At 41.3% G+C, this 27745-nt stretch overlaps 1 protein-coding gene across 1 annotated transcript; it reads left to right on the top strand.

Moving 5' to 3' along the window:
• Positions 1 to 27433, top strand: SPPL2A (signal peptide peptidase like 2A). Its single transcript, XM_026709840.2, has 16 exons — positions 1 to 187; positions 4592 to 4711; positions 6365 to 6544; positions 7718 to 7801; positions 8704 to 8837; positions 9773 to 9921; positions 10713 to 10809; positions 13144 to 13245; positions 15079 to 15160; positions 15939 to 16013; positions 17124 to 17180; positions 17605 to 17658; positions 18111 to 18210; positions 19695 to 19772; positions 20448 to 20608; positions 27136 to 27433. The coding sequence occupies exons 1-16, from the start codon at positions 128 to 130 to the stop codon at positions 27199 to 27201; spliced, it is 1599 nt and encodes a 532-aa protein (XP_026565625.1). The 5' UTR covers positions 1 to 127; the 3' UTR covers positions 27202 to 27433.
• Positions 27434 to 27745: the final 312 nt, after the last annotated feature.

Below are 27745 nucleotides of genomic sequence, written 5' to 3'. Positions count from 1 at the left end.
GCCCCGGAAAGGAGACGCGCTCGGTGGTGGCGGCAGCAGCGGAACCGGCGGGGGTGGAAAACGGTTGGCTGCGGGCCGGCTGGCCCTAGAGCCTCCGCGGGGGCGGCTTGGAAGCCAGGCGCGGGGCATGGGGTCCGGCTGGCTGCCGCTGCTGCGGGCCGCGCTCGGGGCCCTCCTCCTGCCGCTGGTAAGGGCTCGGGGGCCGGGGGGAGGGCTGGGGAGGGGGACCCCCTCGCCGGGGGGGGGCAGGGAGGGCGGGATTTCGGGCTGGGCGCCCGCCGATCTCCCCCTCCAGCCAACACGCTCGGGGCTTTCCAGGCGGTGGAAGCGAAACCTCGGCGGGCGCCACGAGTCTCTCTCTCCCTCTCTCTCTCTCTGCACGGCCCAATGAGTCGGTTGGGCGCTCTTTCCCCGAGCCCCTTAGCCTGGGACTCCCCCGCCCTTAGCCTCTGAGCATAGGAAGAGGGCAAAGGGGCAGCAGCAGAGTGCTCCCTCCTCCTCCTCCTCCTCCTCCTCGGTGCCCCCCCTCCCTAAGACCGGCGTGGGGGGGGAGCTTCGATGGTGCCACCCTCCCCCACTTAGTGAGAACGTGGGAAGGGGCTTCCCGCGCACCCCCCGGTCTCTGAAACCCCGTAAAACCCCAGCCAGGTAGGGCTGCTCCGGGTCGGGTGGGTAGGTGGGTTTGCGCACGCGCGCCGGTCTCTGCCTTGACACCCGGGCTTGCTTGCCGGAGGAATGGACGGCGGTGCTTTCTAAGCCGGGGTGATTTCCCCAAACCTGGGCAACTTTTAAGTCTTGGGGAGAATTCTGGGAGTGGAAGTCCCCAAGTCTTAACGTTGCCCAAGTTTGGAGACCTCTGTATTTTAAGTGTATGGGCAAGGAGAGAGAGGCAGGTCCCGGAAGTTTTTTTTTTAACAGCTGTTAGTTGCTGCTGGACTTCGACTTTGCTCCTGCTTGCTTCGCTGGAACCTGCCTCCTCAACCTGCTGCTTGCGTAGTAGGCCATTGTTTACCTTCCCAGTTGCTGGCACGTTGGGGAACTGGGTCCCAATGTCCCTGGACATCCTCCCTGCCTCCCCCCTCCATGGCCAGGTAGCCCTCGACTTACAACACTAGGTTGTCCTAGGACCTAGTGGACAACCATTTAAGTATGAGCCAGCTGTGTGCAGCAGTGGCCAAAAAAGCCAACACAGACGAATAGAAGATCACATGAAGTGTTAATACCACTTGATAAGGCCTTGGTAAGGCCACACTTGGAATATTGCAAGCCAGTTTTGGTCGCCACGATGTAAAAAAGAGGTTGAGACTCAGGAAAGAGTGCAGAGAAGAGCAACAAAGATGATGAGGGGGACTGGAGGCTAAAACATACGAAGAAGAACGGTTGCTATAGTATAGTGGGTATGTCTATATTCTGATGAAAAGAAGAACGGGGGTGACACGATAGGAGTCTTCCAATATCTCAGGGGCTGCCCCAAAAGAAAAGGGGGTCAAGCTATTCTCCAAAACACCTGAGGGCAGGACAAGAAGCAACAGATAGAAAATAATCAAGGAGAGAAGCAACCTAGAACTAAGAAGAAATTTCCTGACAGGACAATTAATCAGTGGAACAACTTGCCTCCAGAGGTTGTGGGTGATCTTTAAGAAGTTGTCTGAAATGGTGTAGGGTTTCCTGCCTAGGCAGGGGGTTGGACTAGAAGACCTCCCAGGTCCCTTCCAACTCTGTTATTCTACTCTAGTTCCTTTAGTGACCGTTTTGAAGTTACAACAGCCTTGAAGAAAAAGTGACTCAGGACCATTTTCCACGCTTATGACGAGCGTTGGCAGCATCCCCTGGCTCACGTGATTTTAAAATTTGGACGCTTGACCACTGATTCATGTTGACGACAGTTGCAATGTCTTGGGGTGGTGGTCCCAGGGTCTCCTTTTGCGACCTTCTGACAAGCAAAGTCCAGAATGGGGAAACCAGATTCACTTAACAATAACTGTGTTTTACTAAGTTACAAGTGCAGTGATTCACTTAGCAACAGGTGCAAGAACAATCGTAAAACAGGACCCACTCATGTTTCACTCAGCAAGATAAGTTTTGGGCTCAATTACGGTCGTAACCCAAGGATCACCTGTGTCGTCTGAGAAGCAGACCGCCTGGAGGCAATCTTGGGAGTGCAGTTGTTGGGGCCTGTGATAGTGTTGTTGGTGTAGATGTGGGGGTCAAAGTAGATCTCTGGCTTTGCTGTGGGTTCTCCAGATGGGCATTCCTGTTCCTGTTGTTTCCTTGTGGCTTATGAAAGTAGAATACAATCAAGTAGAATTTTTTATTGGCCAAGTGTGATCAGACACACACAAGGAATTTGTCTTCGGTGCCTAAGCTCTCAGTGTACATAATTTTTTTTGATTGCTTATTTGTACCCTATGACTATCATTAAGTGTTGTACCTGATGATTCTTGACTCTTGACAAATGTATCTTTTCTTTTATGTATACTGAGAGCATTTGCACCAAGACAAATTTGTTGTATGTCCAATCACACATGGCCAATAAAGTATTCTGTTCTATTCTATTCTATTCTATTCTATTCTATTCTATTCTATTCTATTCTATAAAAGCTATAAATGATAAATCATGATCATGCTCATCATAAAAATACCTTCACCATAAATCATAAGATACAACACTTAAGTGATAGTCATAGGATACTGAATAAGCAATCAACATAAACCATACTAGGAAACTAAAAAATCTCCTTCAGGTTCAAGGATTTTCCGTAAGTAGTTGTGGATGCCTGAGAAAGGGTAACATAGATTGTCTAGTGTGGGCTGTAGCTTTGTTTGAGTGACCTGAGCTGTGAGCTCTGGGTGACAACTGATGGTAGCTTGTGTTGTTGTGATCTGTCTTTTAATAGATCTGCCTTTGAAACCGATCGGATTTTGTTCATTTATCGGTTAGCTTTGTTGGTGGCTATTTTGGTCTTCCGAATGCCTGGCTTAATTCCATCAATGGAGCAGTTTAGTCTAGTAGTAGAGGCACCAGGCTGGAAAATAGGAAGCCATGAGCCAGCTGGGTGACTTTGGACCAGTCACTCACTCTCTCAGCCCAACTTACTTCACAGGGTTGTTATGGAGAAAGCAGGAGGAAGAAAGTGTGTTGGATATGTTTTTGCCACCTTGAGTTATTCATAAAAATAATAAAGCTGGGATACAATAAACAGAAATAAATAAATGAATTAGAACAAATGCAGTTGTAGCTAGCATAGATTGGTGATATTTTTTTAGGTAGCATGAAACTTAATAATTGTCGCACATATCTAAATGTTTTCAGTTTGTATTCACAACACACCTAACCTTTGCAGTTCCTGTTTTTTGTTTTTTGTTTAAAGCAAAATCGACAGATTTGCCATCCTGCTCAGAAACACTTTTCTAGCAGATTAATAGCCGCTTACCCAATACCATAGTGATGAGCAAGTGTCTAGTCCTTTAAAAACACACAATCGGGACAGGACAACAAAATTCACACAGTTTAATCAATCAGCTTTGATGCCAGGAGAAAAAGGGAGTTAGGACATGGAGTGTCGCAAACTGCATAAACAAAACTCCAGCCGTCATTTCATAAGGGAAGGCATTAAGTTTTTGTGAATTGCTTGAATATCTTTTCCCTTAATGTAATGTTTAAACTAATGTATAAGAATTGCACTTTAATAGGTTACAGCTTTGGGTTAACCTAGTCTGGACTCAGAAACTAATATGCTTGGGTTAATAAGTTAAGAGTAAGATATCAGCGCTACAGCCTAGAAATCCAGAACACAGAAGCAAACAATTTTTGTGACTGTTTCCATGAGATCATCATAAGTAGAGCTCAGTTTAAAGGATGGACAGAAAAAAACATTGTGGTTAAAAATCCCTCCTGAGCCACAATCTGAGTCACTTTCTGGGATTCTGATGACTCAGCCAATCAGCATCTAACGTCTCCTCTAAAGAGTGTTTTTCATTACATATTTCCAAGGCTGTGAACAACAGGAACAGATGAACAAAACAGATACTACATTATTGGTAAGCAGTGATGTTTACCAAACAGCAACAAAACGTCAGAATCGGTTAATTCTAAATTCTTCTAGAGGAAGAATGATCCCATTTAAAATTAAATGAAATCCCCTACCATCTATGAAATGCTCTTGCTTAATCTAAAATTAGTTAGGGGAACCACATCATGTGAACATGTCCAGCAGTTCAACCTACAATCTTGCTGAGTTGTGGAATGAAAATGTTTGAAAAACTGTCATTCTGGCTGAGAAAGGGTTGGAAGAAACTCAAAAGCTTAAAAAACTGTTGCAAATTTTTGGTTGGTTTAACAAAGAACGATTTCTATGGAACTTTGATTTTTTTAAAAAGAAAGTTGAGTCAAATAATTGAGTTCATTGCATAAACAGTTTTGAAACTGGGGGAGGCCTTACTGAAGTCAGCTTTCTTAGTTCAAACTTTAAACAATGTTCAATTTTTAAAACTCTGTGAATGTATATATGGCCTCGTGTGATTCTTGTTACTTCCTAACAATTAAAAAAAGAATACTTTTTAAATATTGTTTTTCTTCTTCTAATAATAGATAAGTGCCCAAGGAGGAGTTTTGCATGCAGTTCAAATTGACAGTCCCTATTTATCGAAGGATTATTGCATCTTTTACAATTCTACCTGGACTTCCCTTCCTGATGTCTTATCTAGCATTGCAAGTATTTATTCGTTGTTAAGAACTGAATGGATTTCAGTAGGGAACCTTTGACAATTTTCACACCTTGTGCTGAGCTCTCTTTATTTTTCTTTAACCCATTGTCACAATGCTTAATACTAAGCCACAATGGCAGGATTCCCACATGATATATCTGTTTATTTTATTAAACATATTTATATAGCTGTCCAACTCACATCTTGATGATTCTGGGCAGTTTTATAAAGTTTTTAAAAACCTATAATAAAAAAAAAACATTTTAAAAAAATACACCTCCCACTCTCCATGGCAGTAGCTACACAATGAAATCAGCCATTTGGTCATCAGTGTCTCTATTTGTAGTCCCAGGTCTCTGATAAAACCACATTTTTAGGGCCTTTCAGGCCAAACAACTGGATAGGGTCCAACCATACCTTGAGGGAAGGATAAAGAAGGGGCCACCACTGAGAAGGCCCTTTTTTGTGGTTGAACCAGAAGTACATCCCTAATTGATGGAACTGTCTGCCTATCCTTGTGCGTTGGGCGACTGTAATAGAGGAGAGGCAGTCCTTCACATGGACTGGTCCCAAGCCCTGTAGGGGTTTAAAGGTGATAACCAGGACCTTTGATGGCAATACGCCATCAAATCAGTTAGTATAGTGTGAGAACATAGTGAGAAGCATTTGGCATCCCTCCGGGAGATGTCATTGGTCAAGCTATAGCGTGGTATAATACAATTGTAAGGAAACAACGCAGCTAAGTCTGGATTCATACATGTAGTAGAAGGACTTGGGAGTGAACTATTTGAAAATGATAAGGTTGGGCTGGGTGGAGGAATGCTGGGAATCGGGTGGGATGCAAATATTTTTACTACCAGTTCTGTAGGCGTGGCTAGGTGGGCGTGGCTTATTTCATTTTTTTGCAGCATCCCTTTCCCCGCGCTCTGTTTCTTTGCCTCCTGGGCTTCAGGGAATCTTCCTGGGCAAAGCAGTAAGACAGCGAGGGGGATCCTGGCACAGCTGACTGTTGGAACAGCTGATCGTTGGGAGGAAAAAAAAAACACTTCAAGTGAACCGGTAGCTGTTGTTTTTTTACTACCGGTTCAGGCAAACAGTAGCATTTTTTACTACCGGTTCATGTGAACCGGGCCGAACCGGTAGAATACCACCACTGCTGGGAATATCATCCTTGTTAAGTTTCTGTAAGCAGAAAGCTAGCACGTTAAAAAAAATGTTGGATTTCATATTTGTTTGGCAGAAAGATTTCAGATTCAAAGGCAGAAAGTTGGTTCAGGAAACGGGCGCACCGATAGGACCTTTCTGCGGCTCCTTAAAGCAGCTGCGTTTTTCCCCAGAAACAGTTGCTGACATGAGAGGCAGCTTTAGCGACCCTGTGGGCTTTAAGGAATTGCAAACTGGGCTTCAGGAACAGCTGTTGGCCTCTAACAGAAAGAAGGAGACCTTTGAAAAGAGCATGTCCTCCTTGCAGTCTCACAAAACGCATTTACTATTCTCTGTTAAGCATTTTAATGCTGGTTCCTGTAAATAATAGGAAGTGACAAGAAAAGTTTTTTTAAAAAACCCTGTTCCAATTACATTGTGGAAGTCTCTTGCATGTTTTGCTCTTTAATTTTTAGCTTCATTTTTTAAATGACTTATTTTTATGTTCTTTTAGGACTATGCAAAACTGGAGTTTTTGACCTCAACATTGCTCTGCAGCCCATCCGACGTTACCCAAGACATCAAAGACAAAGCAATCGTAGTGAAGAGGGGAAATTGTACTTTTATAGAAAAGGCAGAGATTGCTCAACGGTTCGGTGCTAAATTGTTGCTGGTGGCCAGTGAAACTTCCATAGTAAGGTCTTGTTTTTGACCAATTGATTGCTTTCTGTCAGTCTTTTGGTGTATGGGAACTGATTTGTCTATTTGCCAATTGTTATTAGCAGATCTGTGTGGCTTGGATCAACCTGTATAGATTATTTTAGTAGGCTGGCCATGGCCCCTGAATCTGTAGTATCCTATATATCTATCTTTTAAGGAGTATGTTGTTTAAACAAATGAGAGAAATTATTTAAACAAACCAGACAAATGATTTTTTTATTAAATAAAATGACCATTTCTGGATTTTCAGCTAATAGGGATCCCTTGAATCGCTGTAGATTAAAAACCAGTAATTGCAGGCAGGGGTGGGATTCAAAAACCCTAACAACCAGTTTGCTGCCCGGTTGCTGGGTGGATCTGGTCATGGTGGGCATGGCCTACTGGAACTTCCTGTTTCCGGCTTCTGGTGGGCCTCCAGAGCCCGGGGGAGGCCATTTTTGCCCTCCCAAAGGTCGTACCCTGGGCCTCTGAGAGGGCAAAAGCAGCTTCCTCTGGGCTCTGGAGGCCCACCAGAAGCCAGAAACAGACTTTTTTCTGGACTTCTGGTACTTCTGGGCCATTTTTCCCCCTCCCAAGGGTCTGGAGGCTTCTGGGAAGGAGAAAACAACCTTCCCCGGGCTCTGGAGGCCCTCCGGAAGCCGGAAACAGGCCCGTTTTTGGACTTCTGGAAGGCCTGTTCTTCCTCCTCCCAGAGCCTCTGCGCAGACCCTGCACTTATCTCCAATGAAAATGGGCCGCGTGGAGGGGAGGGGTAGGTGGGGCCAGCTGGTCGGTTTAAATACTGATTCGGCGAACCAGATGTAACTTTAACATCCGGTTCACCCGAACCGGTAGAATCCCACCCCTGATTGCAGGTAATCCTCAACCATTTGTTTAGCAGTTTAGTTTTCCGTTTGTCCAGTTAGGTTCAATTTAAGCCCCAGAGCTGGTGAAGACGAAGGATGAAGGCCAATGCATGCGAAAGGGAGATATATGAAAAGCAAAAATGTCTACATAATGGATAGCGGTGGAATTGGGGGGCTCTGTTAATAATTACCCAGGAAAGATGGGAGGAATTGGGAGCCCCTTTCTTGAGAAATGTCTGTGATTTAATCAAGCCTTGAATCAAGGAAGCAGACACAAACCTACCGTATTTCCATTTTTCTAGCGTTCTCCGGGAGGGAACAAGACCCAGAATCTCACAATTCCTATTGCGCTTGTTAGAGACGCAGATATAAAGGATTTGGAACAGGTAACATCCTTTTGACAGTGGCTTTTTGGGTGCATGAACGAGAAAAACAAATGGCTTCTTTTGGAAATTAATAGATTTTTGATACACACTGAGGCGTTTCTTCTTGGTCTGCTTCCGTCTTTTAATATTTAGTGACACACACTGCTGGTGCTATCTTTATCTTATTTGGAGTTTTTGATTAATGACTGGGGTTGACGATTAATTAACCTTGTTTTGAGGGGATGTGTTTTGCCAAGAAATCCTTTCTTTTGCTGATTTGGGAAAGTTCCGTATTTTTTCATCTCCTTGGTGGGTTCCTTAAAGTGGCACTGAATAAAGCAATAACCCTTCCTTCCTGAAACAAGCATTACACAAGTCACTTAACTGAGATTTTTGCAGTATTTGTCTATATGACATTCTCAAGCTTCTATTTTATTTGCTTTGTGCCCCTTTTCTCTTCGCTTCTGATCTTAGAGGCCATCTAGACTTAACCCTTGCTTGCTGCAGGATCCTCCTGAGCGCTGTATTTCAACCTTAACATTTTTAAAATGTTTGGACTTCAGCATCCAGAAAGGCTGAGAACATCTCACTAAGAACATCCTGATTTGTTTTCTTTGAAGTCTTTCGGCAGAGGGACATTTACTTCTAAACTTTTCTGTGTCTATCATTAAAGAGCCAACACTTTATTTGTAGCTAAGAACCATCTTATATTTTTTCCCCTCGTTGCTTTTTGCATGACTTCTTTGTAAAGCTTGAAGAGTTAATTTTTTAAAATCATACTTGTCCACTGGATTCTCTGATTCTAAATGGCCATAAATTGGTGTGCCAACAATGCCAGAGTGGCAATGAATGGGTTATTCCAATGGGAGAACAGTGTCTAATATTCAACCAACATTTCTAACTGATGTGTTTCTAATTTTTAGACTCTTGGAAGAAATGTCAATGTGGGGTTATATTCACCCCCTCAACCGATCTTTGATTATAGTCTGGTGATCATTTTCCTAATTGCGATGTTCTGTGTGTCTCTCGGAGGCTACTGGAGTGGCAGGGCAGAGCTGTGAGTTTAATTTTTTCCCTGTAATACGAAAAAAATTTCTAAAGCTGGCTGTTAGCTTAGAGTTACATTCGTTGGGCTTCCTTTCACCATTCAAATTCCTTGCACACTGCTTCCGTTCTTTAAGTAAATGGAACAACAGAAGGATGGGTATCACCCAGAGTGGTTTTCTATGAGATGGTGTCGTGGCCTGTCCAGCTGCCAAATCGGAGGAAGAGGAGGCATGGGAGTCAGAGTGGCAACCTGAGAGCTCCGGGGGCGGAAGAGGGAATGGAACTGGCAGAGAGAGAGAGAGAGAGAGAGAGAGAGAGGCAGAGCCTGTGCCATCAGTCAGCCCTCATATCAACAGCCCCCAGTCTGGAGGTGGCTGATAAGGAAGAGGAGAAACAGCTGGGTCCAGTGCATGACGTGTAGCTGCTGCAGAAAGCAGAGGAGAGGAGAGCAGTGGAAATCTATGGGCCGATCCTTGGGCAGGAAGAGCCACTGCTGCTAGCGAGGCCCCACCCTTGCTCTGGGGATAACAGTCAGGGGGTGGAGATGAATAGATGTGGCACACAGACTTGTTAGCCTGTGAGAGAAGCATTTTGCCGGGGCTGCCGGCATTCCTAAAACAGGAATCTTTTGAGTTCACACCAGAGGGTTTGTCGTTTTTAGGGAGCTGGGTTAGAACAGATGGGCAGCAAATAAATGTAATAAATAAATCTGCTATGATAGGTCCAAAAAGCTAGATGTTGGAAGGGGCATTGCAATATGCACATCATCTCTTGAGTATCTGCAATGTACACAATCTGTTCACGCACAGCCAAGAAGTAAATATCTCCAAAAGTGTCTTTGAAGAGCAGAGACTGGGAGAGTGCATTTTTTGTCAAGAATTACAGGAGCACCAGGGCAAAGTTGCCCAGATAAAGAAGTAATTCTCTTCTTTTGTGTCCACCCAGTGAGAAGCTGAAACGAAGCCCCAGTCCTGGAAGCAATGAGTCGTTATCCGATGAAGAATCTCTTACTTTAACCCCTTTGTCCGCTGTCATATTTGTGTCCTTCTGTTGCATTATGCTGGTCTTGATGTATTTCTTCTACAAATGGCTTGGTAAAATATATATATATGTATGTGTGTGTGTATATATGTATGCATTTATTTAGGGATTGGAAGGGAAAACTTGTTGCTGGGTTGCTAGATCTCTCTCTGTCTAAGGAGCTGACATGGCCCTGCCTTACCTGAATGCCTTTGATAATTGAAAATAAATGTTGGAGAAATGGATTTTGGTCTCAGTTACTTCCTGAGACTGTTTGGCATGCCAAAAGTATCATGGACATTCAAAACAGCAAATCTTCCCCATGCAATTTAGGCAAATTGTTCACAACCCCAAAGTGATTTTACAAGGACTTTTTAGGCAACTTGCAGCCTTGTTAGCTGGTAGTTATTACAATTACCCTATTGTAGGCTGGTTATAAACGGCGGAGAAAGAAACGTGTGGTTTGTCTAAATGTTGTGTCTGAATGTGATACAGGTTATGTCCTCAAGAAAATAGATAAAGGTAGCTTAAAAAGCAGGAAGAATAATAGATACCTCTCCGTAGGTAGTTCTTATTTAGTGACTGCCTTGGACAACTGTTCAAAGTTAATGACGGTGATGAAAAATTAACAGTCCTCACATTTATGACCTTCAAAAAAAAGGACAGCTGAAATAATAGTGCTTTTACTTAGTGAGTGTTTTGCTTAATGACTGAATTGCCAGTTCCAGTGGTAGTTGCTAAATGAGGCCTACCTGTATCCATTTTTATATGAATCTCTCTTCCCCATTATTAAAAGATTGATAGTTGGTTCTAAGTCAGTCTGTTTGTAACCATGTCCTCCTCCGTCTTCTCCCTTCTTGTCTAGTGTATGTGGTCATTACCATATTCTGCATAGCGTCTGTTTCGAGCATGTACTGCTGTCTCTCTGCCCTACTGAAAAAAATACCTTATGGGCAATGCAGGTAAGATGCTCTATTATGACTCTTTAAAAGGAGGTAAAATAATACTAAGCTGGCAGGAATAGCTAACACTCAAGATGGATCTTGACAGACTAGAACACTGGGCCATATCTAATAAAATGAAATTCAATATAGAGAAAAGTAAAGTCCTACACTTAGGCAAGAAAAACCAAAAGTACACATATAGACTGGGTGAAACCAGGCCCAATAGCACTAACTGGGAGAGGGATCTTGGAGTCTTAGTGGACAACCAGCTAAATATGAGCCAGCAGTGTGCAGCAGCTGCCAAAAAAGCTAATGCAATCCTAAATTGTATTAACAGAGGGATACAATCAAGATCAAGTGAGGTACTAATACCACTCTATAAAGCCTTAGTAAGACCACACCTAGAGTACTGCATCCAGTTTTGGTCACCACATTATAAAAAAGATGTTGAGACTCTAGAAAAAGTACAGAGAAGAGCAACCGGGATGATTAGGGGACTGGAGGCTAAAACATACAACGAATGGTTGCAGGAACTGGGCCTGGCTAGTCTGGTGAAGAGAAGGACCAGAGGAGACATGATAGTGGTCTTCCAATATTTGAGGGGCTGCCACAGGGAGAAAGGGGTCAAGCTATTTTCTAAAGCACCTGTAGGCCAGACAAGGAATAATGGATGGAAACTGAACAAGGAGAGATTTAACCTGGAAATAAGAAGAAACTTTCTGACAGTGAGAACAATCAACTAATGGAACAGAAGTTGCCCTCAGAAGTTGTGGGAGCTCCATCACTTGAGACCTTCAAGAAGAGATTGCACTGCCATTTGTCAGAAAAGGTGTAGGGTCTCCCACTTGGGCAGGGGGTTGGACTAGATGACCTACAAGGTCCCTCCCAACTCTGATTATCTGTATCTGTATCTAATTTTCCTTTTGCAGATGAAAATTAAATCACAGTGAAATCTCAAATTGGCCTCCAGTTGATCAGATTTTGGATGTCGCAGATCAGTTATTTAGAGATGGATATGGAAAACTTAACCAGCTTTTGGTTTTCAGATCACTTCCAGGTCCACAAGGGATTAACCTGTAAACTCTGTGGGCCAATTAAAATGGCAGGTTCCAGGGATCTTATAGATCCAGAAGGAACCTGATTGAGGAATATCTGGTAGGCAGGTCCACTGATTGTCAGCTTAAGAGCTAGCAACATGTGATCTGGGCTTTTGACATAATAACTCCTCTGTGTGTGATCCTGGTTTTTCTCCTTAACTTACCAATAGAGAATAATTTTAGCTCAGGGTTGAATTGTGGGGTCCTTTATGCCCTTCAAGATTGGTTGTTTTCTTGCAGTCGTTTCATTGCCAAACAGGTGACCCTTCTAGCATTGATGATAATGAAACGACTGCAAGAAAAATAACCAAGCTCAGAGAGCACCAAGGATCTCTTTAATTTATGGAGGAACTTCAAGAGATGAAGAAAAACAGCTCCTGGCTGAGAAAGACTAGATCTGAATCTGTTCGAGCCCAAGTAGGAACTCAAGGAGTCAGAAAGCTGGGGTGGGGGGATAAATGTTAAGAACATATTTTGCAAAGATAGATAGGATCAAGTATTAGTTTATAGAAAGACGTGAAAAGAATGAATCAGAATAAGTCAAAGAGCAGCCTGTGGATCACAGGTGTTTGCATTCATTTGTTTGTTTAGAAGATGTAGAAGCCACATGACTCCAGAATTTATTTAGGCAGCTTGCCCTTAACATGAAAAAAATAAAAAAAATTGTCCAGATAAATAAAACTACAAGCAGCCCACTCAAAGGCTCTGAAACTTCCCTACCACAAGACCTGAGAGAACAGCCAGTTTTTTTTTTAAACTTACATAATAAAATCAGTATGGATGCTAAAGGGATGCCTGGGAAATCTCCATATTCATAATGACAAGGAAATAGTGTCATGTTCACTGAGATATCACAATGCAAAGGCAGTCTCATTTTAATTTTATATGCCAGCCCTCTTAGAGTTGAAGTGAGCATATACCAATATTCTTCGCTTCATTTCCGTATAACTTATCTCTTAGATCAGGGGTCTTCAAACTTGACAACTTTAAGACTTGGGGACTTCCAACTCCCAGAATTCCTGAGCTAACATGACTGGAGGAGGAATTCTGGGAGTTGGAAGCCCACAAGTCTTAAACTTGCCAAGTTTGAAGACCCTTGTCTTAGATGGAAGCGGAGCGGGGAGGTGGAGCAAACCTGCCTGAAATTTGCTGAGTGTGATACTGAATTAGCCAGGCTTGCCTTTGTTACTGGAACAAGCACTCTGCATCCTGTGTTTGCAATGCTGATGTGTTTTTGTTGTTAACTCTATTTTAGATTCCCATGCTGGAATCGCGCTCTTGAAGTGAGACTGGTTTTCCTCTTTCTGTGTTGCGTAGCGCTGTCCGTTACCTGGGCTGTGTTTCGGAACAATGAAAGGTAAGTGAAGAATGAGAGCCAGTTTTGTCTCGTGACTTAAAGCACCCAGGCTAAAAAGGAGGAGGCTGTGAGTTCTAATCCTGCCTTAGGCATGAAAGCTAGCTGCATGACTTCGGCCCAGTTACTAGGAGACCATGTGTTCTAGTTCCACCTTAAGCATGAAAACCGACTGGGTGACTTTGGGCCAATCATCAGGAGATCGTGGGTTCTAGTCCTGCCTTAGGCACGAAAGCCAACTGGGTGATTTTGGACCAAGTCCCTCTCTCTCAGTCCAACCCACCTCACAGGGTTGTTGTAGTAGGGAAAATAGGAGAGGAGGAAGGTGTGTCAGATATGTTTGTCCCCTTGAGTTATTTGTAAAATAAGAAAAGGAGGGGTGCAAATAAAAAAATAAAACAGAGTGAAGAATTTTAGGCTTTGGAATAAACACTGCTAGGAAAAAAAAAACACATTTCTTCTGCTGTAGAAGAGAAGCGGCAAAGAGGCACCAGGGTGTGTGGGCGATTGTTCAACTAAAATCACACACACACCTTTTTCTCCCCATGCACACAGGGCAAATGCACAATTGTGCCCATTATCATGGATTCCCCTCCCCTCCCCTGTGGATATCTCTGTCAGAATAGCTCTTCCTCTCTCCGCTCCAAAATCTTGCACGCTTCAGTATCTGTGCCTATATTTTAAGGGGATTTTTTTTTAATTCCAGGATCTTGAGCCCACAAAATTGGCTGTTAATCCATCTGTCTTAGTGAAGCAGGGTTGAGTCACCAATGAGAAGGATAAAATTTCATCGTTTTGATAACATAAAATAGAATAGAATTATTTATTGGCCAAGTGTGATTGGACACGCAAGGAATTTGTCCTTGGTGCATATGCTCTCAGTGTACATAAAGGGAAAAATACATCAAGAATCATAAGATACTTAGTGATAGTCATAGGTTACTATAAGCAATCAAATCATACATAGGTTACTAATACGCAATCAAAACATACTAGGAAAACAAATAAAACAATAAAAATTGTAAAGATACAAGCAACACAGTTATAGTCATAAGTGGGAAGAGAGAGGAAATAGGAAGGATGAGAAGAATAGCAATACAGTCTTACTAAATAATTTGTCAGTGTTGTGGGAGTTAGTTGTTTAGCAGAGTGATGGCATGGGGGAAAAACTGTCCTTGTGTCAAGTTGTTCTGATGTGCAGTGCTCTATAGCGTCGTTTTGAGGGTAGAAGTTGAAAATTTATGCCCAGGATGTGAGGGGTTTGTAGATATTTTCACAGCCCTCTTTTTGACTCGTGCAGTATTCAGGTCCTCAGTGGAAGGCAGGTTGGCAGCAATTTTTTTTTTTTCTGCAATCCTAATCGTTCTCTGAAGTCTGTGTCTGTCTTGTTGTGTTGCAGAACCAAACCAGACAGTTATAGAGGTGCAGAGGACAGACTCAGTAAAACATAGTTTTAGACCTGTGACCCCCCAACCTTTGGGGTGCCAGGAGCCAGTTCCATGCCCCTTTTTTCCACAGACTGGAGGTGGCGTGGTTTTGCCTGCTGCGTGCATCCCGCGGATGGGACTTCTCTTGTTTGTATGGCCTGATTGCTGGCATGCCTGACCCAGTGCTGGTCCAGGGACTGGGGATTAGGGACCCCTGTTTTAAATGACAGTGAATCTGTCACTTGCCCAATCCTTCCGCGTGTGTATTTATTCAGAAGCCTGTGCCGTTATACTCCCAGGAACATTATTCTTTATTCAGTGTGTTGAGGGATAATAGCTGAATTTTAAACAAGTATATGTAGCATTCCTGTGTTTAAACATAACCTTTTTTTTTTTTTTTTAATTTTAGCTGGGCTTGGATTTTACAAAACATCCTGGGAATTTCTTTCTGTCTGAACTTTATTAGAACACTCAAAATGCCCAACTTCAAGGTACAGTAACTTATTTAACTAAACTATAGGTACACAAGAAAATTATAGAGTGAAGGAAAGGGAGTATTTTAATCTGCCACTCAGCTTAGCCTTAAATTTTGTCTTCAGAGCAGCACGGGAAGATTTTTCCCCATTACAGTTAACTTTCTTTGACAAAATAGGTTACAGAGGTGCTGGATTTCAGCTGCTTTTACACAGGCAGTCAAGCCGAGGAAAGAAATGTGTTTTCAGCCTATGTTAATAGATAACAGGGAGGCATACAATCTTGCCTTATATTGAAATAATATAGCACTTGTAAGGGCAAAAACAAAATTTCTACTGTTGATTTGAAGACCTGAACATACATTTGAAAGTGATAGCAGGGATCCATGGGATGTTTTTTTAAAGAAAAAAACAGATTAATAATACTGTAAATACATTAATAGATTACAGTTTCATTTTCTAAAAATCAACTGTCTATGTAATCTGTTTTCTGATTGGTTTTTTTTTAACTGAATCACAATCTTTGGGCTAAATCTAGAGTAAATCCTACTTGGAGTTAACCCATTGAAAACCCTGGACAAGATAACCCTGAGTGAATGCCCAGGAAAACTAGTCTGTTTATTCTATGACCAAAGAATTTGTATTTATGCAGCTGTTTATGCCCATTACTAGAAAGATCACAGAAAGGAAAAAGAACCCCAAATGTGGAATGAATGTCTTTTAAGTTTGAAAGGCTTTTGCATACATTTTGTTTTGTTTTGTTTTTAAAAATAAACACCTGTTCTTTGTTCTCTAGTCATGTGTGATTCTTCTAGGTCTCCTTCTTTTATATGATGTATTTTTTGTCTTCATCACACCTTATATTACAAAAGTAAGTATGCCGGTTTCATAACAATTCTTTTCATCGTGCAGAGGGAGTTCGATTTTTTAGTGTAGCGTTTTTATGAGAAATATGCTCCAATACAGTGAAAGTTTCAAGTGATTTAATCTGATATATACCCGGTGTAGAGTATGAAGACTAAGCAATACAGGTAGTCCTTCACTTAATAATATTCATTTAGCGACCATTTGGAGTTATAACAACATTGGAAAAAGTGCCTTACAACAGGTCCTCACACAACCATTACAACATCTCCACAACCATATGATCCAAAATTTGTGCATTTGGCAACCGGCATATATTTGTCATGATTGCAGCATCCTAGGTCTTGTGATCACCAGGTGTGATCTTTCCAGCCAAAATGTGCGTGACTTGCTTAACAATCTCTGTGCTTAGCAACAGAAATTCTGGATCCAACTGAAGTCTTAAGTCAAGGACAAGCTGTAGAATATTTGCTGTTGTTCAATGCCACCAGTTGCCTTTGTGTGGCACTGTGATGCCATTAAATTAGAATAAAGTCTAGATAAAGTGAACCACATAATATCTCAAACTCTTAATTCTGGTACTTTTAAACATTCCAAACAATTTATATCAGGACCAATAGTCCAGTTCTCAAAATACAGAGACTAAAAGTCCATTATTTATTTAATTTACTATATAAACATTGGCATAACTACTCTTTTTATCTTCTGCTTACTTTATTTTGAAATATGTGCTTAGGCTTCATGTCCTTTTTGGTGTTTTGATATGTGTTTAAGTTTTCTGGTCCGATGTAAACGGCATTAAATCGGCCTAGTTTGATGCTCGTTTCTAATAAATTTGTGAAATATACTTGCAGGTAGCATTTTCTGTAAATCATACAGAACCAACTGGGTTATCAAGTTTGTTCTGATTTTGCCTTTTTTTTTTAAAAAAAGTTTCCTCATCTCATGTTAATCTTTATTTGATTATGAACCATCCTGATTCCTGATTCATTCCATTTTATATGAGTTGGGCCAAACATGTCCTGAAAAAAAAAAGCATTGACTTTTAAATGCTTAATATTTTAAGTATTTCCAGAATGAATGCTTCAGCCTCAATATTCTTTTTTCAAACTTTCAGAGTGGAGAAAGTATCATGGTTGAAGTGGCAGTCGGACCTCTTGAAAGCAGCGAAAAGGTAGGCATATTGAATCTTTTGAAAAACCAGTAGCTTCTGTTTGCACAGGTTGGGTTACATTATAATATTGCACCTGTTGTAGATAATCATGCTAAACGCATCTTTGAGACCTCGTAAAACAGTGTTTCTCAACCGTGGCAACCCGAAAATGCATGGACTTCAACTTCCAGAATTTCTGGCTGGGGAATTCTGGGAGTTGAAGTCCATGCATTTTCCAAGTTGCCAAAGTTGAGAAAAATTGTCTTAAATTTTTTTGGGGGAAGAGATAAAGCGAATGCGGGGCTGATCTTTTTCCTCCTCTGTGTGAAGTGTGCTTGGATATTGCCCTTAATATTCCAATATAAACTGCTTAGAAAATGTAGCCATTTTTAAAACCTTTTTTCTTCCAAGTATTAAATGCTTGTTGACTTGGGTTTGATCCTAGAGTGATGGAAACTTGATGGATGCCTCTGCTGAACAGTCAGCTCCTCATGAGAAAGTAAGGATTGTGTTTAAGATAACATTCCATGGATTTTCAATGGCCTACTTTCCAAAATAAAAACCAAAAAAATCAATATTCTTTGGGGCAAGGGAAACAAAACACCTGTTCTCTGTCCTCTCCACGTTAATTTCTTCAGGATTTAGATCTTAAGGGTTGCCCAATCAATTTTGATCAGGCTAAAAATCTTTTTTCCTCGTTTCTCGGGGTTCTTCATTTTATCAAATCATTTGTCAGTGGTGTCTGTCTGCTAAATACAGATGTTTCCTCCGTGGTGTTTGTGTTTGATCATACTTTTTGTGCACTCTGCTTCTTGGTTGCTGTTTTCTGAATGTTAACAACTTTTTCTGTGTGAACTAGATGAGCAAGATAATTCTGATAACATTTTATTTGTTGTGAAACATCCTTTGGGTTGGTCTTACAGTTTTTTTAAAAAAAACATTGTTTTTCAGTTGCCTGTGGTCTTCAAGGTGCCCAGGTTAGACTTGTCACCAGCCGTGTTATGTATGAGGCCATTTTCATTGCTTGGATTTGGTGATGTTGTTGTTCCAGGTAAGTGTCTCTTTCAGCTTTCTGTCCTTCTGAGGTGGGTAAAATGAGGACCCAAATTGTTGGGGACAATAGACTGATAATAGGCAAATAGAGAGGGCTCTAAAGCACTGTGAAGTGGTATGTAAGTCTTAAGTGCTATTGCTATCCTAACATGGTGCTTGGGGAAAACACAGGGAAAGAATTGTACACATAATGACCGTGTGGGACGTTTTAGAATAGAATAGAATAGAATAGAATAGAATAGAATAGAATAGAATAGAATAGAATAGAATAGAATAGAATAGAATTCTTTATTGGCCAAGCGTGGTTGGACACACGAGGAATTTGTCTTGGTGCATGCTCTCAATGTACATAAAAGAAAAGATACATTCGTCAAGAGTCAAGAATCATCAGGTACAAGACTTTATAATAGTCATAGTGTACAATAAGCAATAAAATCATACTAGGAAACAGTCAACCGTCAATTTTAGGTCCATATATAGCAAGTTTCCTGGTTTCTAAACCATTTTGTTCACACGAACACATCCTATACATGTATATTGCACAGAAGACAGAGACCGAGTTTACTCTTCTAGTTTCACTGTTTTTTCTTATCAAGTATAAAAAGTATTGCAACAGAGGATCTGCAGAGTAAATTCTAATATAGCTAAATGTAACCCATAGAATTATGTGGACCCCTCTGCCAAAACAATAATTTGCAGTTAGACCTCCAAGTATAAGTTGAAATATTTATTTATTTTCTTATGAAAGGCAGAAAAGACAAACAAAGTAGTGAAAAACTAAAAAAATCAGAAATAGAGGCCAGTGCTATCTGATTCCCCCACTCCCAAAAGCTACATACAGAACTATTGCTTTAAAAGGTAAAGATTCCCCTTGCACGTACGTGCTAGTCATTTCCGGCTCTAGAGGGCGCTGCTCATCTCTGTTACAAAGCTGAAGAATCAGCGCTGTCCGAAGACGTCTCCGTGATCCTGTGGCCGGCAGGACTAAACGCCGAAGGTGCACGGAACACCGTGACCTTCCCACCAAAGGGGTCCCTATTTTTCTACTTGCATTTTTACATGCTTTTGAACTGCTAGTTTGGCAGAAGCTGGGACAAATAACAAGAGCTCCCTCTGTTAGGGGGCTCTAGGGATTCAAACCACCAAACTGCCAACCTTTCTGATCGACAAGCTCAGCATCGTAGCCACTGAGTCCAAGGTTATTTATAAGCACTCATAAACCCCAGGTTAAAATTAAGGGAGGGAAAGAACTTGAGAGTGCATAATGAAACAGCTCTCCCAAACCTCTGTGATTCACTTAACAAATATGGCAAGAAAAGGCGTAAAAATGGGGCAAAACTCACTTAACAAATTTCTCATTTAAGAACATAAATTTTGGGCTCAATTGTGTAGAGTGTAGTCCTGTTGTTTTGATGACGTCATTTCCTTCCTGGCAAAATCTCTGTGACCTGTCTTTCATTTTGGGTGTTGTTTTTTTTTAAGGTCTCCTGGTTGCGTACTGCAACAGATTTGATGTGCAAACCAGCTCTTCCTCCGTGTATTTCATTTTCTGCACCATAGGTAATCTATCCCAACAATTGTTTTGAAAAACAGTATTAGGAATGCCGCTCGAGGTGAGATCTGACCCCAGCCTCTTGGCCTTTTAGGAGAAGCCTTAAAACCTGACTCTGCCAATTGGCCTGGGGTCCTGGCGTTTCATATTGGAGGCGGTTAGCAGATTAAGAGAATATTTCACCTCCACCCCACTGCATGTAGCTCCTTTCCTAGCTATCCTTGTTAGTTTTAATGATGTTGGAGAGCAACCATCTCGGCTGGGAGGGTTGAAGCGCAGAATACACCTGGGCTCTCTATGTAAACACAGGACAGTTAGGTTTGTTCCACACACCCCAACCCGAATGCTTAGGGCCTTATCTAGTAGTTTCCATATGAAAAGCTGCCAGTCTGGGGAAATTCCTGTATAAGAGGCAGAGAACAATAAAGTAGTTAACTTGAATCTTATATACATGGGTCTGGTTGTTTGCACCTGATGAATAGTAACACTCATTATTTTAATGTTTTAATATTGCCATTTTGGCTTGTGTAAGCCGCCTAGAGCCACCTGACAGTTAATTGGGCAGCATACAAATGTAATAAATAAAAATAAATTAGCATGCCTCGCCTCAAACCAGGAAACCTGAAAATCTGCGATATTCAGTGACGTATTTTTTTAAAAAAATGTTTTGCCTTGTTCTGCAGCTTATGGTGCCGGCATGGTGCTCACCTTTGTGTGTCTAATATTGATGAAGAAGGCTCAACCAGCTCTTCTCTATTTGGTGCCCTGCACACTCATCCCTTGTGTCCTGGTTGCTTTGTACCGCAAGGAGATGAAAAAATTCTGGAACGGTAACAGCTATCAGGTGAGGAGAAACTTTTCGGGGCCTGTGAGTAGCTGCTGCTCATCCCTCTTCATATAAAGATCCAGAGTTGACCATAGCTATTGGGTTAGGATTGGCAAGTTCAGCAACAAGGTCGCTCTTGGTGGTGATAATTCTCTGCCTGATGCTGACCCACTCGGTGTCCCTTAGTCCAACATAGCTCACAAGACTGTTGTGACCGCAGATATTGTAACCGTAGATAGGTTGTCTGATCTCTTGCCGGTCACATCTACCTGATCATTAGAGTGGAGATGCAGGGATTGTGGCGGGTCCCAACCCTGAGGGAGAAACACCTGTGGGACCCAGAAGAAGGGCCTTCTCCGTGGTGGTTCTCTCTCTATGGAACATCATCCCCCCCCCCAGAGATAGAACGGCCCCCACTCTAATATTCCTCCAGAAGGCACTGAAGACCTGGTACTGCCAACGGGCCTGAGCTACCCAGAGTGTGATGGAGCCCATCAAATGGCTCGTGTGATCTGCTGTTGTCGGGGCAGGGGGTAGGAGTTGGGGTGATTTTTTTTCTCCAGATTTTGTTCTATTGTACTTTATTAATTTATTTGGTTCTTTTTGTTAGTTTTTACTGTTTTTTATTTTGGTTTAAATATGGTTTTACATTCTGTAAGCCGCCGCGAGTCACCATGGGTGAATAGGTGGCAATATAAATTAAATAAATAGAAATATAATATAATATAATATAATTAATATAATATAATATAATATAATAATGTAATATAATATAATATAATATAACATAATATAATATAATATAATATAATATAATATAATATAATATAATATAATATAATATAATATAATATTAGTATAGTATATCAACTAAAAATACTTTTTAGTTGACAGCAGAATGGGAATGGGGAAAAGCAGTGCGTTCCTTAAGTGCCTCAGATAATCGCTTTGGCAGCCGAAGCTGTTGGTGCACAAGATTATTACTGGAGAGCATGACTGATGACTGTTGGCTATGGATGTCTCTCATTGGAGAATATACATCCAGGGGGTGGGGGGAAGATCGGGGTCAAGGGTGAAATGAATGATGTGTCAGAGTCGGCTGTAACCAGGAAACGCCGACATGTTAACTCCTAATAAATCAATCTTTTTTACTATGAGAGAGGTGGCTAGAGACTTATGATTTGAATGGGGGTGCATGTTGGAGCCTTGACAATAATATAATATAATAATATAATATAATATAATATAATATAATATAATATAATATAATATAATATAATATAATATAATATAATATAATATAATATAATATAATATAATAAATATAATATAATATAATAATACAATACAATATTTGGAGGCAAGGATGCTTGAGCTCTGGAGAAAAAGAGAGAGAATCGGTCTGATAGAGTGAGGGCCTTCAAGTCACTATTGGCTCCTTGGGACTGCCTGGACAAGCCCCTGTGGATTGCTTGGCAACATTTTTGGAAGTGCTTTGCTCTTGCCTTCTTCCTGGGGTCTAGAGAGAATGACTGGCTCTTAAGCCGTCCAGCTGATTTTGTGCCTAAGGGAGGATTAAAGTTCACAAAACTCCCTGTGTTTTAGCCTGGTGCCTTAATCCTCTATACCAAGCCGGCTCTCCATAATCGAAGAGCAAATAGAGTAAACCTTCACCAAACACCTTGCCGAAAGAGAATGTCTGGAAGGAGACCAGGAGGGCAGAAGAAGTGGGTCTGAGAGGGTCAGAGCCAGTTTGGAATGTCCTTTGCCCCCTTCCTTCAGTTGCCTATAGGATCCATTTCCTGCTGTATTCCACGCTTGTCTTTATTTTTCGCCATGCCTACACTGCTTTTCTGTGTATCTGACTCTATTCTCTCTTCTTCTTCTTCTTCTTCTTCTTCTTCTTCTTCTTCTTCTTCTTCTTCTTCTTCTTCTTCTTCTTCTTCTTCTTCTTCTTCTTCTTCTTCTTCTTCTTCTTCTTCTTCTTCTTCTTCTTCTTCTTCTTCTTCTTCTCCTCCTCCTCCTCCTCCTCCTCCTCCTCCTCCTCCTCCTTCTTTCCATGTCCTCAACCGCTTTGCTTCTCTGCCACCTGCACATCTACCTATTGGCTTGGCTGGGTTTCCCCACCCCAGATGTTGCCTTCACCCAAATCCTTTTATGCAAGACTCCGGACTCTACTCCCTAATGCCTACCCGGTGGTTCTCCATCTCATTTGCTGTTATCCAGCCTTCCTTCCTCTCTGCATTTGCAGCCTTCTGCCAACTCTGCTCCATCCTGCCCAACCTGTTTTCATCTTCTTCTCCAGCTCCTTGCCATCTTCCGTGTCTCTATCTCCTCCCCAGTGGTGGGATTCAAAAAATGTTTACTACCGGTTCTGTGGGCGTAGCATGGCTTGGTGGGCGTGGCAGGGGAAGGATACTGCAAAATCCCCATTCCCTCCCCACCCCACTAACCTGCTTTCCAGCTCCATTCTCCTGTGCAGGGCAACCAAAGAAGACCCAGCCAATCAGCTGGGACTCGAGAGGCAGAGAATAGATAGGGGCAGGTCCAGTCAGAATAGAACAGAATAGAATAGAATACTTTTATTGGCCAAATGTGATTGGACACACAAGGAATTTGTCTTGGTGCAAACATTCTCAGTATACATAAAGAAAAGGTACATTTGTTAAGAATCAAGAATCATAACGTACAACACTTAATGATAGTCATAGGGTACAATCAACAATCAAATTATACTAAGAAACAGTCAATATAAATCGTAAGGATACAAGCAACAAAGTTACAGTCCTACAAGCACAAGTGGGAGAGGATGGGTGATAAGGAGTGATGCAATTAACACCAATAGTAGTGTACACTTTGTAAATAGTTGAATAATCAGAGGTGGTATTTGCCAGTTCTCCAAACTACTCAAAATTTCCACTATCGGTTCCCCAGAACTGGTCAGAACCTACCGAATACCACCTCTGCTCCTTCCTTAACCTTCCCTAGAAGACCTGAACGAGATTCTGAAACTAATCAAAGATGTGTGCACTCTTAACGTGGGTCAGTTACCTAGGTATAGCAGTTAAGGCATGTGAAATCATTCTCTTTTCTGATTTTAAAACAATCCAGTTAAAAACTGACGTTGATTGCAGTCTAAGCCTTTTTTGGGCCATAGTCCATTTTGTCAAGAAGCCTAGAGTATAATTTATATATCCAGAGCATGTGAAGTCTACCCAGCTGTAGTGAGTGGGTGGAGAGAAGAAAAGAGAAAAAGGGAAGGAAAGAAAAAAAGCGAAAAAAAAAGAGGAAGCCAAGACAGAATCATGATCTTTTGTGACCAAATCAGCTATAAGGCGTGACATCAAGGATTGGAAAATCATCTGATGATTGGTCCTGCTTTTGATATTCCCATGGAGATCAGAAAGTTTGGCCTCTGCCTAAATTGGCAGACTATTCTTTTCTATGCAGAGTTTTGGCACCCTTAAAAAGAGATTGATTGAAATGGGCAGGATGAGGTCCCAAGAATGTCACTAACGGAACCAGTTCTAAAGCCAATAAATCCCCCAAATTCACAAGAGTGAGAAAATTCTTTCTTTTCCTTTTAGTCTCTTTCCTATGAACTAGTGAACTCACTGGCCTGTTCACAGATAACGGAGGATCGTGCAGGTGGATGTTTACACAGAGGTCTTCTGAACTTTTATCAATTGGGGAGGCAATCATTGCTATAGGAACCAGAGCAGCGTAGCTTAGTTCAGTATGTACTTTGTGCCTCTATTCTAGTCTCACATGGGCTCAGCTTCCCGAGCCCTGGGAAATAAACAGGGGGAAAAAAAGCAACGTAATTCAGAATTAACATATTTCTAACGTGAGTCTCCTGGCCCTACTACTTCGGTCCCACTGCTAAACTACCAACTGAGTACTCTTATCTCAAAGGGCAAGTTTCACTATTTAGAAATACTTACGTTGCCATAGCAATAGTTTCATACGCTTTTCCCGGCAAGCAAGGATTTAAATTGCTTTGAACTTTGGATCTTTTTGTCAGCACGACTTAGCCTGGAATGAAAATCCTAACTCGCAGTATGAGAATTCGAAGGCAGTTCAACAAGACCTTTAATCTAGTCTGTAAGTTCTCAGCGGCGAGAAATCTTTGCGTTCTACTTTCTTATCTACCTTGCATTTTTTTAAAAAAAGCAAAAGTCCACACGCTTTTATTTCCTGCAAGTTCAGGTGATTCAACCACCTACGTAGTAACATTCAGCACCAAGTGCTGTTAAGAACAGAGGGAAAAGTCACCAGAATTGATTCACTGTCAGGTTTTACATCCAAATTTGCTGAGGGGGAAAACATGAAGTCCTAACTGAGAGGCAGTTACACTCTCAAATTACCTGAATCCGAATTAACGCTTGTTTGCCAGAGGAGCCTTTTAAAAGGATTGCTCCCTGGGGAAAACAGCCTTGTTTTGTTCTCGAGTCATATTTGAGACGCAAACAAGGCTTAGCTCCAAAGTGTAGCGAGCGATCTTGTGATGCCCTTTCTGACCAAATTTCCTGCCCAACCAGATTTTTTTGCAAAAAATACCCAACATGTTTGCTAAGCAGTGATTGGATGATTATTTTTGGAAATCTTAAAATGGCACAGATCTTGATACTCAAGCCAATATTACTCCTGCTTTTTCGTTGTTGCATTCTCATTTGCCCTAAAATTATAGCGGCACAAAGTGTTGATGCTATTTGGAGCTTGCCACTTGGTCTTATTTCTAGTTAGCCATGTGGATAAATCTGAATAGAGTCTTTTTGGGGTTTCCTGAAATCTGCTTTCAGATCTTTGGAACCCGTTGCACAGTTAAAGCTTAATAATCGCCACTTTTTTTTTTTTTTTGCCTACTTGTGTTTTTCCATCTGGCACTTAAGACTCACTTAGCGAGGGTGATAAATGCTGAATCAGCCAAAGAACCCATGTGATAGCTTAGAAAATGTTATAAAAATAATCTGTATTTTTATGGTCTTGATGCTTAAATGGAAGTAGGTAGGCCAAGTATTTTTCCCTCCCTCTAGAAACATCCGTTCAGCTCTGCGTCACGATATTTGTGTGGCTTTCATGGTTGTACGCTGCCTTTAAGTACACCTGGGGTAGAAAGGCAGGGGATAAATGAAAGGAATAAGGATATTTTGTCTTTGATTTCTGCTAGTCATAGAAAAGGAGAGTGAAATCCTAGCTAGCTTCCTCTGGCCTCTTTGGAATGTCAGCCATTATTTCCGACATATTTCCAAAACTACCTTTGCCTGCTAGCCGTAATAACTGTAAATGGTTCTTAGAGGCTGCTTTTTACCATTCACAAACGGCACTGGGTGCTTTTATAAGCCTGTGGTGTTCACGCATACCAAGCTCTGAGGTTGCTGAACCAAGAACGCTGGCCTCCTCTCCACACACCCCTCCTCACAACAGTATGCCTCTATATTTGAGTTGATGGAGCCAGCTAGCAAATAAAAACTAGCTTGGAGGTTTAACAGGTGCCTCATCCACTTCCTGCCTCCCCGTGGTTTACTTTTGGCCTGAATTGGCAGCATGGTTTTTCAGTTTGCCCTTGGTTTGATTCTTGACATGGAAAGAATCGGACATCAGCAGTCTGTCCATGAACGAGATCTGTGCCACAATATTTCAGGCTGGGCCTGTTTGCCTTGTCCTTCAGCTTAATGTAGCCGTTACCGGATTTCTTTTTTTTTACTCCTGGATCTTTTTCTGGGTTGGGATGCTATTTTTCCAAAAGGAGCCTTGATTGCTTTTCCAGCCGCATTTTGGGGGGACTTCTTGTGTCGGATGACGTGCGTTAAGACAGAGTCAGATGTTTGGATGTTTGGATAGTAAGAATATATAATTAGTAAGAGTGAGGATACTTTAGGAATATGTAGACCAGGTTCACACGTTTGGTTAATCATGATTTATTGACTAAATCATAGTTCACACAATTTGCTGTGTCTCAAACTAACCACTTTTTTTTGACTCCTGCAGTTATCTGAATCCAACCATTGTGTTTGGCAATTATATAATCCAGTGGATGCTTCTGTTTTTGTCTATTTCAGACTTCAAGCAGAAATTGTTTTTTTTCCTCTTCCCATAAATCAATTTGCTTTTAGAGCCTCCCAACAGTTTTTAATTAAAACTTCTCTACTATAATATAGTTTGGAATGCTGTCTTAAGCATCTTATAGTTTATTTCCATAAATGTGCTATGGGTATGAAATACAGCAAATTGTATCTGATTGAGAACATCTAATGTTTTTGCTCGGTTTATTTCCCAGGATTTCCTAAAAAGAAGATATAATCATTTTAAATTTCTTATGCAAATCATTCTATTCACACTTTACAAACCTATGAATTTGTAAACCGATAGTAAAACTTGTTGCTTGGGAACGAAGGCTCTGATAATTCACCAACCTAGACAAACCTCCTTTATCTTTGGTGCTGGCTGAATACCATCATATTATATTACTATCCTTGTAATTGCCTAACAAAAATACAAAGCCAGCGATTTGATTACTAACATACAATTTCTTTTATACCCAGGTGATGAATTCTGCTTCCAATGAAGAAAATGCCACACAAAACACCCAACACCATGAGGAACAATAACACATCACCAAAAATAATGTACTATGATTTTTCTACTCAAATAATAGAGACTGGTTTAATTTTTAAACTGGAATGTTTCATACACTTTATTATGAAAAGAATCACCTTTTTTTACACTTGCACATATATTTTTGTGAAAAGTTTACTATTGATATTCTCAGAATTGTTAGAACATGTTATCTCTCGAGGTACCAAACCATATTCAATAAACCTGTGCCTTGCTTCAATTTAATTCAAGTTTGTGGCCTATGAGATAGATAGATAGATAGATAGTATTTCTAATCAATGGTCCAATTTGCTCCTGGATCTCAGGCTTTCTACCTAAATCTTTATTTGAAGCATTTAGGAGCAGAATAATACAGACCAGAAGTGACTTATCAGAGGTCCATAGGTTACTATGCAAATACGAGAAAGTAACGATGGGCAACTAAAGAGTTACATCCCATGAATGCAGTTCCCAGAAGTCCAGGCTGATGCCAATATTCTGCAGCAAAACATATATTTGATTGCATCCAATGATTGTCCCCTAAAAGAGAAAAATGAT

The sequence above is a fragment of the Pseudonaja textilis genome, chromosome 13, assembly GCF_049901715.1.
Source record: "Pseudonaja textilis isolate UNSWEBS1 chromosome 13, rPseTex1.2, whole genome shotgun sequence".
Taxonomy (NCBI): domain Eukaryota; kingdom Metazoa; phylum Chordata; class Lepidosauria; order Squamata; family Elapidae; genus Pseudonaja; species Pseudonaja textilis.
The sequence above is the reverse complement of the archived record's forward strand: the minus strand, read 5'-3'. Positions and strand labels throughout refer to the sequence as shown.